The following is a 16,976-nucleotide window of genomic DNA, read 5'->3' on the forward strand; positions in this document are numbered from 1 at the left end:
TTTCCACCGTCGGGTTCGAACTTGTTTCCTCTCGTTCCGGTATATCTCTGTTCGGGGCTTCTGAAGCGTATTCTAACTTTCTATAATACAGTATTGTTTCGATCGTGTTTCTATCTACAATCGATCTGATTAAAACCGTTTGGGGTCGAATTTTTCTGCCCTTTTAGGGCCCACTTCAATGTCCGGCTGATGGAACAGACTCTGTTTCAATTCTGTCCTCTGTGTCATGCCAAGTTCCCGTACACTGACCAGCATTTGGTGTGCAGTCTCTGCTTATCTCCTGACCATCGAGAGGAGACTTGCGATGCCTGTAGGTCATTTAGATCAGGATTGGAGAGCTCTTTGAATGGAAATGGCATCCAAGTCTACAGAGGACACACCAGACATTTTCGGTGAGGAACACGTGCAAGAGGAAGAAGAACAGAGTATAGCACTTTCCATTAGAGACTTGGACTCTGACCACGACTCCGATGAGGACAGCCACCCTATACCTCTGGCGCAGTACGTGAGTACACTTGCCCCGTCACACCACCCAAAGACACTGAAAAAGTCTCCAGCACTGGTTGTTGGTCCTCCACTGCCTTCGGGCCATGGTCAGATCCGAAAAACAAGTCAGGATGACCAGCCTTTGGGTTCGGCACAGAGAATGAAGACCAAAGTGCTTTCTGCACCAGAAAATCAGACTGGTCCAGCTGTTTCGGTGTCGAGCCGAAAATTACAGACATTCACTTCGGAACCCAAAAAAATCCATCTGTTTCGCAGCCGATAATTTTGGTCCTTGTAAAACACTCTGCACCTAAGACTTCAGAACCTAAAGCTCCAAGTGGGAAAATTACTTCCACACAAGAAACCTCAGAAATACAGTCAATTCTAGAGGTTATGGATGCTCGACAGTGCAAATTACTAATACAAAAGGGTACCGGCAGGATAATTGCCTCTCCTCCAGTGACTACAAAAAGAAAATGATCCTTTCAAGAGAACCTAGATACTGGACCTCCACCAAAAAGGTCTCAAAGGACAAACAGGGAGAAAAGATGGTGCAGCAGACACAACCTTCACCACACGATTCTTCTCTTCTCTTCTTTTCTCCACACTACCACCATCACCCACATACCAGATGCAGGCCTCTCCACAGATGTCCTCAGCATCACCACACAGGGATGATTTCAGCAACATTCAACAGGACACAGATCCATAGGATCTATATGACCCTGATCCCATTACATTCAGTGAACCAATTTATACCCTGCTAGACCTTCTTCCCCAGCAGACACTACAGCATACAATCAGGTCATAGCGAGAGCAGCTGCATACCATAATGTGCAGACGCACACTGACCCCATAGAGGATGATTTTCTCTTTAATATTCACAAATCCACTCAAAGAATATCAATACCTCCAAATGCTACCTGGAATGCTCAGGCACTCAACAAACATTTTTAAAGAACCTGTGAAGGCCAGGATATAAACCAGCTCCATCAGACCCAGTTTTCATAAGAGTTTTTGTTACCATCAGACTCCATAGTGGTTGGGGCAGCAGGAAAAAGGGCTAACAGCCAGTCAACAGAGGATGCTCCTCCTCCTGATAAGGAGAGCAAAAAGCTAGACGCTGTAGATTGACTCACAAGCAGCAACCACAGGAGAATATCCAACTCTCAAACTCTTTTAGCTAGGTTTGACAGGGGCCCACTGGGACGAGATGGAAGTGTTGCTCCAATACCTTCCACCAGCGGACTAGAAGCGGGGACAGCAGGTAGTTACGGAGGGACAAGGCAATGGAGGTATTATAAACTACCCCTGCTTAGAGGTACCTTTCACAGGCCACAATTCAGAGGTGGCTTCAAGCAAGCAGCCCCAGAATCAGCATCCACTTCCCAACAGAGACAAACATAACAATTCTATTCTAGAGGTTTTTTTCGAGGCTCATACAGGGGGTCCAATAATAGAGGAAAAGGCAAGTCATCCACTTCCAGAACTTCCTCCACTGCAATCAAACAGGGACTCACTCACCATCCCCACAGCACATACATCTCCTGTGGGAGGAAGGTTGGTAAATTTTTATCCACAATGGCAAGACATCACTAAAGACCAAAGGGTTCTGTCAATTATCCAATATGGGTATTGTCTGGAACTCATTACCACTCCACCAAACATTCTCCCTCGTTCACACAGACTTACTCAGGACCATCTCAAATTACTGAAAGAGTAGGTACAGTCACTAATACTACTCAAAGGAGCCTTGGAGCTAGTACCCATATCCCAACAGGATTCAGGAGTATATTCACTACACTTCCTAATACCAAAAAAAGATGGTACATTAAGGCCAATTCTAGATTTCAGGCATCTCAATTGTTAGAAATGGGGTCTTTGGTTGGCAATTGGGTTTAGAAAAATAGATATTATTTATCTAAACAGAACAAGACCAAAATGACAAAAATCCAACATATACAAGTCAAGTTATTGATTAAAAAGCAAAAAGTCTTAAATCCTTGAGAAAACAGGTAAAACACTGTTATCGTTGAAAAGTACCTGGGTAGCGTCAAAATAACATGCATGGGCAAGTGTGCGTCGAAAAAAGGTAAGCGGTGCGTTGATTTCTCACCCGCAAGCGAGCTTGTGCGTAGTTTCTCCTCCGGTCGGGTCGGCGTGCGTCGTTTTCCCTCCCCCGCAGGGGAGCGATTCATCGATCCGGGCAGCACTCGGGTCCAGGCAGGCGTTGCATCGTTTTTCTGCGCCCAGCAAGTTTAGCGTCGAAAATCCTGCTGCACGGTCTCAGCAAAACCGCGCAGTGTGGGTTGCGACGTTAACAGCCTCTGTCAGTGGGTGTGAGCGTCGTTCTTCATGCTCCGAGTGTCGATTTTCCAGCCGCGATGCCGGTGGATTGTTGATTCCTTGCGTGTAGCCAGCTGCATCTCGGAAGGTGTGTCAAATTTTTCCCCACACATCGGTCTGTGCGTGGATTTTCAGTCTTGGTCTGCCAGCTTCACTTTCCAAGGCCCCAGGAACTGGATAGGGCACCAGTTGGCAGGACAGGAGTCTCAGCAGAGAGTCCAAGTGCTGGCAGGAGAAGTCTTTGATGGCCCTGAGACTTCAACAACAGGAGGCAAGCTCAGGACAAGCCCTTGGAGATTTCTTCACAAGCAGGAAAGCACACAAAGTCCAGTCTTTGTCCTCTTGCACAGGCAGAAGCAGCAACTGCAGGATAGCTCCACAAAGCACAGTCTCAGTCATGGCAGCACTTCTCCCCAGCTCTTCAGCTCTTCTCCAGGCAGAGGTTCCTCTTGATGTCCAGAAGTGATCTCAAGTCTGGTTTTGGGTGCCCTTCTTATACCCATTTTGCCCTTTGAAGTAGTCTCTCTTGTTTGTGAAATCCTGCCTTGCCCAGGCCAGGCCCCAGACACACACCAGGGGGTTGGAGACTGCATTGTGTGAGGGCAGGCACAGCCCTTTCAGATTTAAGTGACCACTCCTCCCCTCCCTCCTAGCACAGATGGCTCATCAGGAAATGCGGACTGCACCCCAGCTCCCTTTGTGTCGCTGTCTAGAGAGCGGTGCCAACTGTCAAACTGACCCAGGCAGGGAATCCACAAACAGGCAGAGTCACAGAAATGGTTTAAGCAAGAAAATGCCCACTTTCTAAAAGTGGCATTTTCAAACATGCAATCTTAAAACCAACTTTACTAAAAGATGTATTTTTAAATTGTGAGCTCAGAGACCCCAAACTCCACATGTCTCTCTGCTCACAAAGGGAATCTCTGCTTTAATCATTTTTAAAGGTAGCCCCCAAGTTAACCTATGAGAGAGATAGGCCTTGCAACAGTGAAAACCGAATTTGGCAGTATTTCACTGTTAGGACATATAAAACACATTAGTATATGTCCTACCTTAAACATACACTGCACCCTGCCCATGGGGCTACCTAGGGCCTATCTTAGGGATGTCTCACATGTAGGAAAAGGGAAGGTTAAGTTGAATTGGCAGTTTAAAACTGCCCACACAGACACTTCAGTGGCAGGTCTGAGCTATGTTTACAGGGCTACTAATGTAGGTTGCACAGCCAGTGCTGCAGGCCCACTAGTAGCATTTGATTTACAGTCTCTGGGCAACTCTAATGCACTGTACTAGGGACTTACCAGTAAATCAAATATGCCAATCATGTAGATCCAATTACATACACATTTTTAAGTAGGAGCACTTGCACTTTAGCACTGAATAGCAGTGGTAAAGTGCCCAGAGTAACAAAAACAGAGTCCAGCACACATCAACAACCAGGGAAACAGGCAGAAGGTTTGGGGGAACCACGCCAAGGATGAAAAGTCTAACATCAATCTGTACATTCTCTCAGAACACTTTCATATGGTCACTCTACACGATGTCATACCCTTACTGTAAAAACGAGGTTACATGACAGTATTAGATCTCAAAGATGCATATTTCCACATTCCCATACATCCAGCACATCGCAAGTACCTAAGATTTGTCATCGCAGGGAAGCACTACAAATTCAAAGTACTTCCATTCGGAGTAACAACAGCACCAAGGGTGTTCACCAAATGTTTAGCGGTAGTTGCAGCATTCCTCAGAAGACAAAACATACATGTCTTCCCATACCTAGTCGACTGGCTAATAAAAGCCAATACAAGCCAAGTATGTCAACAACACACTCATGGCACAATAGAGCATCTTCACAAGTTGGGATTCCCCATCAATTATCTCAAATTCCATATACAACCATTACAAATACAGCCGGATTTGGGAGCAATTCTCAACACTCACTCGGGATTAGCATACCCAAATCTAGTAAGGATTTGAGGATTTCCAAATTGAATAGCTCAGCTGCATCATAACCACACTTACAGAGTGAAATTAGTGATAAAACTATTAGGAATGATGGGCTGATGCATAGCCATAGTCCCAAATTCAAGATTGCACATGCAACCATTACAGTAGTGCCTCTCTCAACAGTGGTCTCAGTCACAAGGTCAACTTCAGGATCTAGTGTTGTTGGACCGCCAGACTTACAACTCTCTGCAATGGTGGATTCACACCCACCTCTCAAAAGGATGGCCCTTTCAAGGACCCTGTGCCTCAGACCATAATCACAAAAGATGCATTACAGACAGGGTGGGGAGCTCATCTCAACAACCTTACCATACAGGGGCAATGGGACTCTGTCCAACAAACCTATCACATAAATTACTTGGAATTACTAGCAGTATTCCCAACACTCAAAGCTTTCATGGCACAGATTTCACACAAGGTAGTGTTAATATGGACCGACAATATGACAACAATAAATTATCTGTAAAACAAGGGGGGTACATTCATCCCAATTATCTAGCTTAGCAGAGTCAATTTAGAGATAGGCGATTCACAACCACATTCAAATAATCACAGAATATCTCCCAGGGATGAACAATCAGCTAGCGGACCTGTTAAGGAGGACGTAGAAACAAGTTCACAGATGGGAAATTCACCCCCAAGTAATTCGTAAATACTTTCAAATGTGGGGAACACCAGACATAGATCTTTGTGCCACAAAAGAAAACTCAAAATGCCTAAGCATCTAGGTACCCACAATCCAAGGGCAATGCTCTATGGATGAACTGGTCAGGATATTTGCTTACGCTTTTCCGCCTCTCCTACTAATTCCATTACTGGTAATGGTAATCACCTTGATTCTCACATTGGCGCGTCAACATTGGTACACAACTCTGCTAGATCTATCTTTGGTACCTCAACACAAGCTACCAAACAGACCAGATCTCTTGACCCAAAACAGAGGTAAAATCAGACACCCCAATCCCAGCACACACAGTCTTGCGATATAGCTCCTGTAGTCATAGAGTTTGGTTACCTGAAACTTCCATCTGAATTCATGGATCTTTTAAAGGAGGCACGCAAACCCACAACTAGACAATGTTATGTTGCCAAATGGTAACGTTTTGTGTAGTATTGCCAACCCCAAAACATAGACCCACTTAAAGCTTCAGTACAGCATATTGTATGCTATTTGTTAACCTACAAAAAGCAAACTTGGCATACTCCTCTATTAGACTTCATTTAGCAGCCATAGCAGCCTATCCTCAAAACAGACAACATGTCTCACTATTTAGAATTCATTTTATAAAAGCATTTATGGAGTTCCTCCAGCTCGTGCATGGAACTTAAACATTGCACTCACAAGACTTATGGGCTCACCATTTGAACCCATGCATTCTTGTTCTCTACAATTCTTGTCATGGAAGGTTGCTTTCTTAGTAGCAATAACTTCTTTAAGAAGAGTTAGTGAAATTCAATATTTCACTTTGGAAGAACCGTTCTTTCAAATTCATAAAGACAAACTAGTTCTCAGAACAAATCCAAAATTCCTACCAAAGGTAGTTTCACCTTTTCATATCAACCAGTCTGTGGATTTGCCATTCTTCTTTACAGAGCCAGACTGGTGAAAGAGCCGTACCCACTCTTGATGTTAAAAGAGCTCTCATGTACTATATAGACAGATCAAAAGACTTTAGAAAGTCAAAACAACTTTTTGTTGCATTTTCACATCCTCACAAGAGTAATCATATTGCAAAACATGGATTAGCTAGATGGATAGTCAAATCTATCCAGACTTGCTATATTAAAGCTGAAAGGCATTTACCAGTAGCTCCTAAAGCTCATTCCACCAAAAAGAAAGGAGCTTCAATGGCATTCATAGACAGTATACCAATAGCAGACATATGTAAAGCTGCTACATGGTCTACACCACACACATTTACTAAACACTATTTTGTAGATGTGTTAGCTTGCCAACAAGCAAATGTTGGACAGGCAGTACTTAGAACATTATTTCAAACTACTCCAACTCCTACAGGATGACCACCGCTTATTTTGGAGGGGACTGCTTTCCAGTCTATGCAAAGCATGTGTATCTACAGCTACACATGCCATTGAACGGAAAATGTTACTTACCAGTAGACATCTCTTCGTGGCATGTAGTGCTGTAGCTTTACATGCGCCCTCCCTCCTCCCCGGGAGCCTGTATCCATTGTAGTACCACATATTGTAAATATGTATATACGCTGCATGGACATCTCAATTATTATATCTATCTATGTACTCATGTACACACTTTTTACTTCACCCGCCTGTGGGAAAACAGTCTAACAAAGGACCCTATGTCCATGTGCAGTATTACAGAGAGGAGGAGTCACTCAATCTTGTGACTCTTTGAAGAAAAACAGCTCGTAACACTCCGAGACCAACACTAGATGGCAGACTTATGCAAAGCATGTGAATCTACAGCACTACATGCCACAAACAAATGTCTACTGGGTAAGTAACATTTTCCTTCTTTTTCCTACTTACTCCTGACTGGATAAAATGTCCAAGACATCTAAAAAAATGTATTTTCAGGAATTATGAGACATGTAGAAAGAAAAGGCTCCACTCAGAAGAGCTACTCAAGAAGTGCATCTATTGCCTTTATCCGGAGCATAAGGTGAAGGAATGTATATTTGGTCGCACCTTTTTATAAAAAACACTGAAGGACCGGGAAGGTAGGCTCTTACTGTGGCTCCAGAAGTTGAAGACCAAGGAATATCCTTTATCAGAGGACGACAGTGAAATTTCCCCTTGGACCACAACTTTAAGTAAAAGAAAAATAGCAGAAAGAAAACTTTGATCAGAGCCACCGTCAAAGGTCAGTAAAAATCTAAACATATTTTCACTGACCAGGAAAGGAGGCATAAGCTCCACACTTTGACCTCCAAACATGAAGGACCTATCCCTAAGGTTAGATCTGAGCCTACTACCCCTTCCCTGAAGGAATCTATATTGAAACGGACTTCCCAATCTGTACCATCGACGATGAAAACAAAAATATCTGTCACATGAGAAACAAAAATACTGTTGACGACGCAGTAGATGACAACAGCGTCTGTGACTACAATGACGATGGTGACATCAACGTTCACAACGGCAAGAACTCCGATGATTATAACATCATCACCGCTTTCCATGACAACGATTGTCACCACAAAGATTTTCCAGCGTCAATCGACTGAGGCTCCGTCAACAACAGCTTTTTTGAACTTCCTGTGGTTTTTAAAGACATTGACAACAAGGCGGGACTCGCCTACAAAAACCTCATCTACGGCACCACCATCAAAGACACAGTTGATGAAGCTGGAGAAGACCTCATCGACGAGGGCACCGTTGGCGAAGAAGACCTCGTCGACGGTACCACCATCGTCAACCCCATTGAGGACAATACAGACTTAATGCTCATGGAACCTGTGCCGAAACTGGATCATATGGATAATTATTGTTTGTATGAAAAACATCTTTTTTGCTCCGCCAAATGAAGAATGTGTGTAAGAAACTGAAAATTACAAAATATAGGATATGGTTGATCAGTGTTTTGTACCCCAGGAACACACTGTCCAGGGCTTTGAGAAAGAGATCTACTGTATTTTTTGGTTCTAAGCAAAGCACGTATTTACTCGGGAGACATGTGATGTTTATTCTTCAGTCTTCATGGTCAGGTAGGTTCAGTTCCATGTACTGAGATGGACATTTGACTTTGTCTCAGGGCCATGCCACTGCAGGCTGGACAGTGATGCTCTACTCACTTGGTAAACTTGTGTTTCTCACATCCACCTACTGTTACTGTTCATTACACCTAGAGGTGTGTCTTATCACTAGACTGGCCAGTATTCCTCTGCGTAGGCATGACAACCAATATGCTTGCTTATTGTCACTGTGTCGAAATAATTCACTTTCTCTGATGTCAGTTTGACTCTGCAAAAGACAATCCTTGGTGTCAGTATCTTGGAGGATTCTAAGTTAATCCATGCTACAGATAGACCCAGCCGTCTTAACTAGTCATGACAGCTTTTTGTTGTTGATCAGACTGAGGCTGCAGGACCTTAGCGCCATAAACATGAATAAGTTACCTCTGATGGGATATTGATGCAGTAGTACTGGCTATGAGTATGACTCAGTTTGGATACAGAGAGAGAAACAGTGTCTAAAGCACTGACTCTTTCTTAGATTCACATGCTTAAATTATACTCCGTCACCAAGCTAGGATTCCTTGGTAGTCAGTGTTTGAACAGTATTCTTCATCATACACTCATTTAACATTGCTTTAGCCATGTACTACGTGCAGTTTGTGCACCTCATTATGTGATCAAACTCCAGCAAATACGATGGAGAAACACAAAGCTCATGTCCCTTCAGATACTTCACATGGCAGCTTTTCTTCCATCTGATAGAGACTTGTGGCTGCAGACTCCTTGCCTTAGAATTTCCCCAGTACCCCTGTGCGCCGTCTGGTGGCTTTGTTCAGTTCCGCACTGCGTTGCTGGCATAGGAAGTGACATCGCAGTTACTTATTTTCAGTAACGCATTATCTGGTAGAGACTATATCTACTGTGCAGATTCCTTACACCCACCCACGCCTCCCCGCCTTTCGGACAGATTTCTAGGGCTAAGGGTGATCCTTTTCAGGGCTCTAGTTTGGACAAACAAACGTCAGTTCACTTCATAGCTCTGCACTCCTGGTGTGGAAAGTTGTGAAAAGTAACTGACATCTGTGCGCCCAGGTGGTGCCTATATAGGTTACTGCACTGTCACTTCCGATGCCAGCAACGCAGTGCGGAACTGAACGAAGCCACCAGACGGCACGCAGGGGTACTGGTCACGCAAAAGTTTTCGAATCCAGTCTGATGCCTGGGGAAATTCAAAGGCGGGAACACCTGACTTACTTGCACGAAACAAGTCTATCACACTTGTGCATGCAGCGGGGAGCCGCACACGCCAGCGCCAGTGTAGTGTAATGCGCCCAAACGCCGAGGCTTATTATGGTAGTGACTGTTGCTTAAAATACAGGATCAGTATACCTGGACTCAACTATCACACCTTCAGGATCTTTTTTCGCTCAGAAATGCTTTATAAATGTTTGGTGACATGGAATTATACCTAGCCTTGGGCCTTGAGGAAGTCTTGTTGACGAAACACGTGTTGGCTGCTGTATCTCTGGACTCATGATGGATGTTACCGTATGGATGAATAAAAACGCTACCACATACTCATATTGAATCAGAACTTTTACTGATGCAACAAGATACCTCTGTGGTGTAACCATACTTTAATGTTTGTTCTTGTAGCATGTAGTCCATACACCTCCTTCATTTCAGCGTATTTCGCTTGGAATATTTTTATATTTCCATTTTCCAGCTGAGTTGTGTCGAGTAGAGGCAGAACCATTTTGTATTTGAATCCCTAAAGTTTCATAAAGAGTTTGGGGAAAGGAAGTAAGAAAAGAAGGGAGGTTGCAGGGAAATGTTAGTTATGATGACGCCTCACATGAAATAATGTATTTATTAAAATGCAACATCAAGTTTAATTTTCAAAAATGCACAAACAAAAAACATTATTGCAAGTAGTGTAATGCAGCCAGTGCTTGTGCTATTCAACATTTTTCACATGCGAGCTTGCCCATCAGTTGGGTAAAATCCACGGACAACTTCCATTAGTAGTGTTTCTTTTTTTTGTTGTTGATCGCAGTTTCTTAATTTTGGCTGTTGAATGTATTATAACGTACATTGGCAGTAGCGCCGAGGGTGCTTTCATTTGTAAACGAAATGGAAAACATGGTCCCTGGACACGAGTGGGTGGTTATTGGATATTGGATTCTGCCAGTACTCTTGTTGTTTTGTCTTAAATCACACCTGTTGCCATAGTGATATTGGCCATCATCTGGCAATAATAAGTTTGTACTCGAGTTTTAAGGATAACAGAAGATAGCAAGAGCTACATAAAACTAAACTTCTGTCCACTCTTCTCCTTGTAAACAGCTTCTACCTCTTCCATCCTCTGGCCTATGGAATGGTTGGACCTCTGACCCCGGACCCGAGCAGCCCCATGGCGGGACTTCGATGGATGGAATCGTGGGATTTCTGAAATATACGCACTAGTCCGTTCGACACCATGTCAGAACACAGCGCATCTAAACTAAAGAAGGTTGTCTCGCACCACAGGGTCAATTCCGTCTGGGTTAGGTGTCCTCTTTCCCTTCACACAGGGCAGATCTTAGCAAGGAATTTTCATCTAATGAAAAGAAGTACGTCCCTTGAAAGGCACTATGCTCAGCCAAGGGAACTCAGGTGTTATTGTCAAAGGGAACAGCAATATTTTTTAGTTGCCAGAAGGGCACTGATTAAAAAAAAAATGATTTCCAAGAAATTTGATTTCCTAGAAAATGCTGAAATGCTTAATTCAATTTATCAAATCCAGAAAAAAATTACAGAAACACACTGTGTCCCCGAATTTTGATATCACTGAAGAAAAGCAATACACGTACATAACACTGGTGCTCAGCCACTGTGTACTTTACTGGAAGGAAGGATGTTACTACAAAAGGTGGATCCATTCAAAGTATTTTTGCACTCGTGCCAGTCAGTTCTGAATGATCATATACTTTTAGAGACCATTGCAAAAAACATATATTTTCATCAAAGTTCAGTGCAAAAATTATATTTCGTAATGATCAAATGGGTGGTGCAGAATTTGTGAACGCTCGCGCAGTTCGCATTTTCTGGTGGCCACGAGAGGGCGCTGTTCAACAGCTTTATTAAACGACGTGAAACCAGTCTGCTATTACATCTGAATCCCTCTTGTGTGTCCCAAGCATGTCAATCATCGTTATGTCTTGGTCTGTTTTCTTTTTTCTACAGACTATTTTCTCTTTCCACTGACCGGTGAAGATATTCATTTCTGACATGGCCCCATTTTTTTAGCTGCCTTCCTCGCGTTGCGTTCTCTGTGAATATTTTCCACATGTACAGCAATGATTCCTGTTTTTATTTTTTTATCACCTGGCTACACACAGCTTTAGGCGTCTTTTGTGAATGTTTGTCATCGGTCAATATGGAGGAGCATTTTTCTCATGTTTAACAGTTTAATATTAATGGAAAAATGATGCCCCCTGTGCATACTTGTGTACATTACAGGTATTCCTTACTATGCAAGCCAGATGCGTTGGCATTGCCAATGCACGTTTTATGCGGTGACCTTCCGTTTGCAGTACATGTTCAAGGGCAGCAAACACCTGCGATTATCCTCACCAGATGCTTGAGGGTAGAAGTGTTTTCTTCAATTCCAGCAGTGAGCAGTATAGACTTCCTCTGGAGGAGGTTTGTATTGTTTGCAAGCTCTGGATCTACCTGTCTATTGCCAAGACCTGGTATGTGTAGCGGCACTGTAGACAATAAATGCAACAAGGGCAAAACCCTTAACTTCCAGACTACTGGAGAACTGTTCATTCTTTATTGAGCAAACTGTTACCCCAAATAGTTATCCGTTACGGAATCCTGTGCCATTACGTCGCCTACCACTACATATTCTCTGTTATGTCACCTGTCATTACATGCTCTCAGGATGGAGGCCACTCTCCAGCCTCATGACCTTACACTTAACCTATTTTATATAGCTTAACTTTGCTATTGTAATGCCGCGCGATGTAATGGAAGTGATGTAGTCAAGCAGTGCAGTTGGGTTATCGTGCCAGGAATTGTTCCTGAGTATTTGATACAATAGGGCCCATATTTATACTTTTTTAGCGCCGCATTTGTGACACTTTTTGACGCAAAAGGGTGCAAACTTACAAAATACAATTGTATTTTGCAAGTTTGCGCCGTTTTTGTGTTAAAAAATGACGCAAATGCGGTGCTAAAAAAGTATAAATATGGGCCTAAGTTTCTCAGTTAGGGAGACCAAAGCACCGAGAATGTGTTCCACCAAGAAGGCTAGCATGCTCTACATGCGCGAATAAAATCACTTTGTGCTTTTCTGTTACTTTTATACTAGTCGGTGGGGTCTTTCCCCATCTGCGTAGCAAAGATTTGATTTTTCAGTCGCAACAATTGTAGAAGGAAGGAAGCATCTGAGAGGTCTTGTGGTTATTTGGGAATTTATCACATCCCTCAGAAATACTTCCTATCACAAAAACATAAGAGGCTTGGACCTCACCAACTGAGGGAAGCTGGATCCATAAGGTTAGGGTAGAGAGTCATTATTCTGTTACAGCAATAGCCACCACCGGATCTGTGTTGAGAGTGTTGAGAGTAAGGGGGAGTACCGCAGTCCTTTGGGAACCGAGTAGTCAATAACTTTTCTGATGGCCTCCTTCAGGCCAGGGTACTTAGAAGTCAACTCCTGGGCTTCAAAGCTGCATCGCTGCGTGAAACCGTCCAGGCTCTTTCTCTAGAGAATTTTACAGACCCTAACACACATATCACTGTTCCAAATTAACCCCTATGATGGGTCACTCCACAGGCACTACATTTTTGCATTTTTAATCGGATGCTGATTCAGCTTTTTAATGTGGTGTTTCAATTAACTGGAAAACATTGAACATACCTCGTCACATATTTTAGTAGTCTCAGCTGCCCTTTGCCCAGGTACCTGTGCTTCTCGTTTCCACTACCCGTCCGTGTTGTGTTTGCTCTTGTGTGCTTCGCCCCCACTTTGCTTTCTCACTGATGTGCTTTTTTCCTCAAGTGCTCCATCCCCATCCAAGATATCCACCTGCTGCAGTCCACTCTCCATTGCTGCCCCCACCCACTTTCCTGTTCCCCATTGCTAATGATTTATTTTTTAATATATATATATTTTTTTGGTGGAGGACCAGGCAGTCCACGCTCTGCTTCTATTTCTTTTTTTATTTAACGATCTATCTTAGATCCGTAAATAAAAAAATGCTGTCTGTCATTTTGTAGACACAAGAGTAAAAGAGCATGTGCGCACCTACGAAATGACACTGTGTGTCATTGCGCTTTTTTTTTTTTTTTAGTTTTTCACAACGTTACACATCTTCAGAATTTTGCGGGGTGGTGTACAGCATGCTAAAAGTCACCGGGAAAGCTGATAGGTTCTGAAGGCAAAACTTATTGGCTTTGCCTGTGATTTATTTGCTATCTGGTATTGAGTTTGAGATGGTCTCACTTGGACATTAAAGCTGTTGCACAGTTTCTGGTCGCCCACCAGATAGTAAGGGTCACAAATTTCAGAGATGAAAACACTTCACGGATTTTACAAGGTAGATATTGGTAGTAACTTTCTATGATCCCTTAAATTATAGCATAGAGAAAAACACAACAGAAATGCTTGTATTTTCGAAATAAAGGAGATCTCAAAGATCATCACAACATGATGGCATTTTAGAGAAACACTGCAAAAGAGTATTTCCCTGTGGAGTTCTGGAATTCGAGAGTGAACAATGTGGGACGTCCCTGGTTTTCATGCGCCGAATGAGACTATAGAAATGCTGCGTTCCTGCAATTCCGAATTTTCTGAAGCGTTGGATCCCTTCAGATATGTAATTGATCTCAGCGAAGGACTTATGACTGCACACTGGGGGAGGGAGCAAGTCCCACAGTAATCCAGGCCACATCAGTAGTGCTCCAGCATTGACACGACTGAATGTATCTGTGATTTTTAACCCTACTTTTTTCAGTGAATTGTTTCCGAAGATCACTCAGACTGACATCTTGAGACAGCAAATCATGGAGACGATCTGGGGGCCTGATCTGCTTTTGGAGAGGCGCTTGCCGTACGGCTCAGGACCCCTTCCATTTCTCCGCTCAGATGACAGAACATTGATGACACAATATGCGTACTTTTGAAAATGGTCCTGATCTTTCATCTCATCTCCACAGACCCTCAGAGGTGGAGTTCGCTCCTGCATGGATGGCATTGCAGGCCGTATATTAACCCTGGACTGGGTTCTGTGTGAAAGTTACGTTAGACATGTTTTATTGTCTTTAGCTGCAGCCAAGTGGTATCCACTGCACACAACTGTTTATAGAAATTTGAGAAATTAAAGAGTTTTTTGGAAAACCTTTTAATGTGTGAAGTAAAATACTTAATATATGTGCATTTGTCCGTCATTGCATGTGTCCTTGTTTCTCAGGAGATGAGGGGCCTGATGTGCTCGTTTCACAAAGGGACACTCTGTTTTTTGCTTCTGTGCGTCCCAGCAGGAGGACTGCACTCTCATAATCAAGCTAATAACTACGCATGTTGGATAATTTGGCTATAAAACAACCATTAAGAAATTTAGGTCATAACTCATTCCATAGCACATCAGTAAAAGTCAAAGTAAAAACACAAGTTTAGTTGTAACAGTCAATCTTTTTACACCTGAAAGCGACCTCGACTGTTGTGGTTGTAGTAGAGGACACAGGGAGGTCAGACATATGAAGCATGATCAGCTCTTTCAATGGCCAGGTGTTCCATCCATTACTTATACCAGTTTATCTAATAAACACTTTTAACTGCTGATTCCTTACCTTAGAATATTCCACAGACGTCAGACTGGATCTGGAAACTTTTGTTGGTAGTACTCCTACACGACAGACGTAGCTATTGTTCTGCTCAACTTGGCATGGTCAGCCTCGTCTGCACCAGAGGTGGCTTGTACGGTGCCTATATAGGCACCACCTCAGCACCCTGACAGTTTTTTTCTTTCTGCACCTGTCAGTGCAGATTCGGAGAGAGCTACCCTAAGTCACTTTTGGACTGATCCTTTTTCAACCTTTTGCCGAAGATTTTTTGAGACTGTCTCCTGGTGTGAAGGGTGTCCAGCAGAAAGGTATGTTTTAAATCATGCCGCACCTGTCATCGACAGATGTTGGTGACAGACCCGCACTTTGTTTATCTTTGATGACTGGATCAAGATCACAATGCCAAGACGTGTGAGGATTGCCATGTCATGCGTCCCAAGGTACTGAAGGAGTGGTTCCTCAAGTTCTTCACTGCCCGATGTCAACCGACTCTGCAACGCCCCAGATCTTGATCATGAGGAAGATCCTGAGGTCATCTGCAAAATCTTACCTGGCGTTAATCGGACCATGCCAAGTCTTCGGGGAAATCAGGTCCCACAAACAGAAGTCATCGAAGAGGCCTTCAACGTCTCCGTGCATGTCTTCGGCTGAGTCGTGGGGCCATCGGCACTGGAGGCCTAGCTCTGTGGTGAAGCCTGTGCCACGCCCATCTCCAGTCCTCCCTGAATTTCCAGGAGCTGGAGTGAAATGCTGCCTAACTGAAAGAACAAGTTACTTACCTTCGGTAATGCCTTATCTGGTAGAGATACTATCTAGCTGCAGATTCCCTACCTTTAAATATTCTCCAAGTGTCCATCTGGATCTGGAAATGTTTAGTGAGCAGTGCCCCTGTGCACCGGAAAGTGGCATAGTTCAGCTTCACATAGCATCGACAGCGTCCACGCCAGAAGTGACGTGTGCGTTGCCTACAAAGGTGCAACTCCAGCGTACTGATATAATTTTAATTTTGCACCTTTCCACGGCAAGTGCGCGGAGCCGCGAAGAACACTGATCATTGCTGTGTGAAGCTAAGGCCCTTAAAAGAGGTAAAATAGTTTGATTACAGTGCGGGGAGTATGGGAGGTTTGGTAAGGATTCTGCATCTAGATAGAGTCTCTACCAGTTAAGGTGTTACTGGGGGTGAGTAACTTGTTCATCTGATAAAGACTTCTAGCCACAGATTCCTTCCCTTAGAAAAGATGTCCAAGCAATACTTTCCCAGAGCAGGGGGTGTGAAGTGGACTACAGTAAAAAGCCCTGTAGGACCGAACTGGCAAATCATTGTCACGCCGGACCTTACTGTCCAGGCAGGATTGTTTCATAAATGTGTGCATGGAAGCCCACATTGCTGCCTGACAGATATCCAGGACAGGAACTCAGCGAGCTAACACAGTTGTCGCAGTCTTGGCTCTGGTAGAGTGAACACACGAACCCTCAGGGGGTTGCTTTTAGCCAATCCGTAGAAGACGTTGATACAGAGCACTATCCATCGTGAGATGATCTGCTTCTGCAATGCGATTCTTTCCTTGACCCCAACATACCCCACAAAGAGTTGATTGTCCACCCGAAGCTCATGAGTACGATCAAGGTAGAACAACACCA

At 43.6% G+C, this 16,976-nt stretch overlaps 1 protein-coding gene across 1 annotated transcript in view; it reads left to right on the forward strand.

Moving 5' to 3' along the window:
- Positions 1–11,642, forward strand: part of POMT2 (protein O-mannosyltransferase 2) — a 331,358-nt gene extending 319,716 nt beyond the window's left edge. Inside the window, exon 21 of the mRNA XM_069208415.1 lies at positions 10,848–11,642. Coding sequence (XP_069064516.1) covers positions 10,848–10,953 — 106 coding nt within the window. The 3' untranslated portion in view covers positions 10,954–11,642. The remainder of the gene's footprint in view (positions 1–10,847) is intronic.
- Positions 11,643–16,976: the final 5,334 nt, after the last annotated feature.

The sequence above is a fragment of the Pleurodeles waltl genome, chromosome 9, assembly GCF_031143425.1.
Source record: "Pleurodeles waltl isolate 20211129_DDA chromosome 9, aPleWal1.hap1.20221129, whole genome shotgun sequence".
Lineage (NCBI taxonomy): Eukaryota > Metazoa > Chordata > Amphibia > Caudata > Salamandridae > Pleurodeles > Pleurodeles waltl.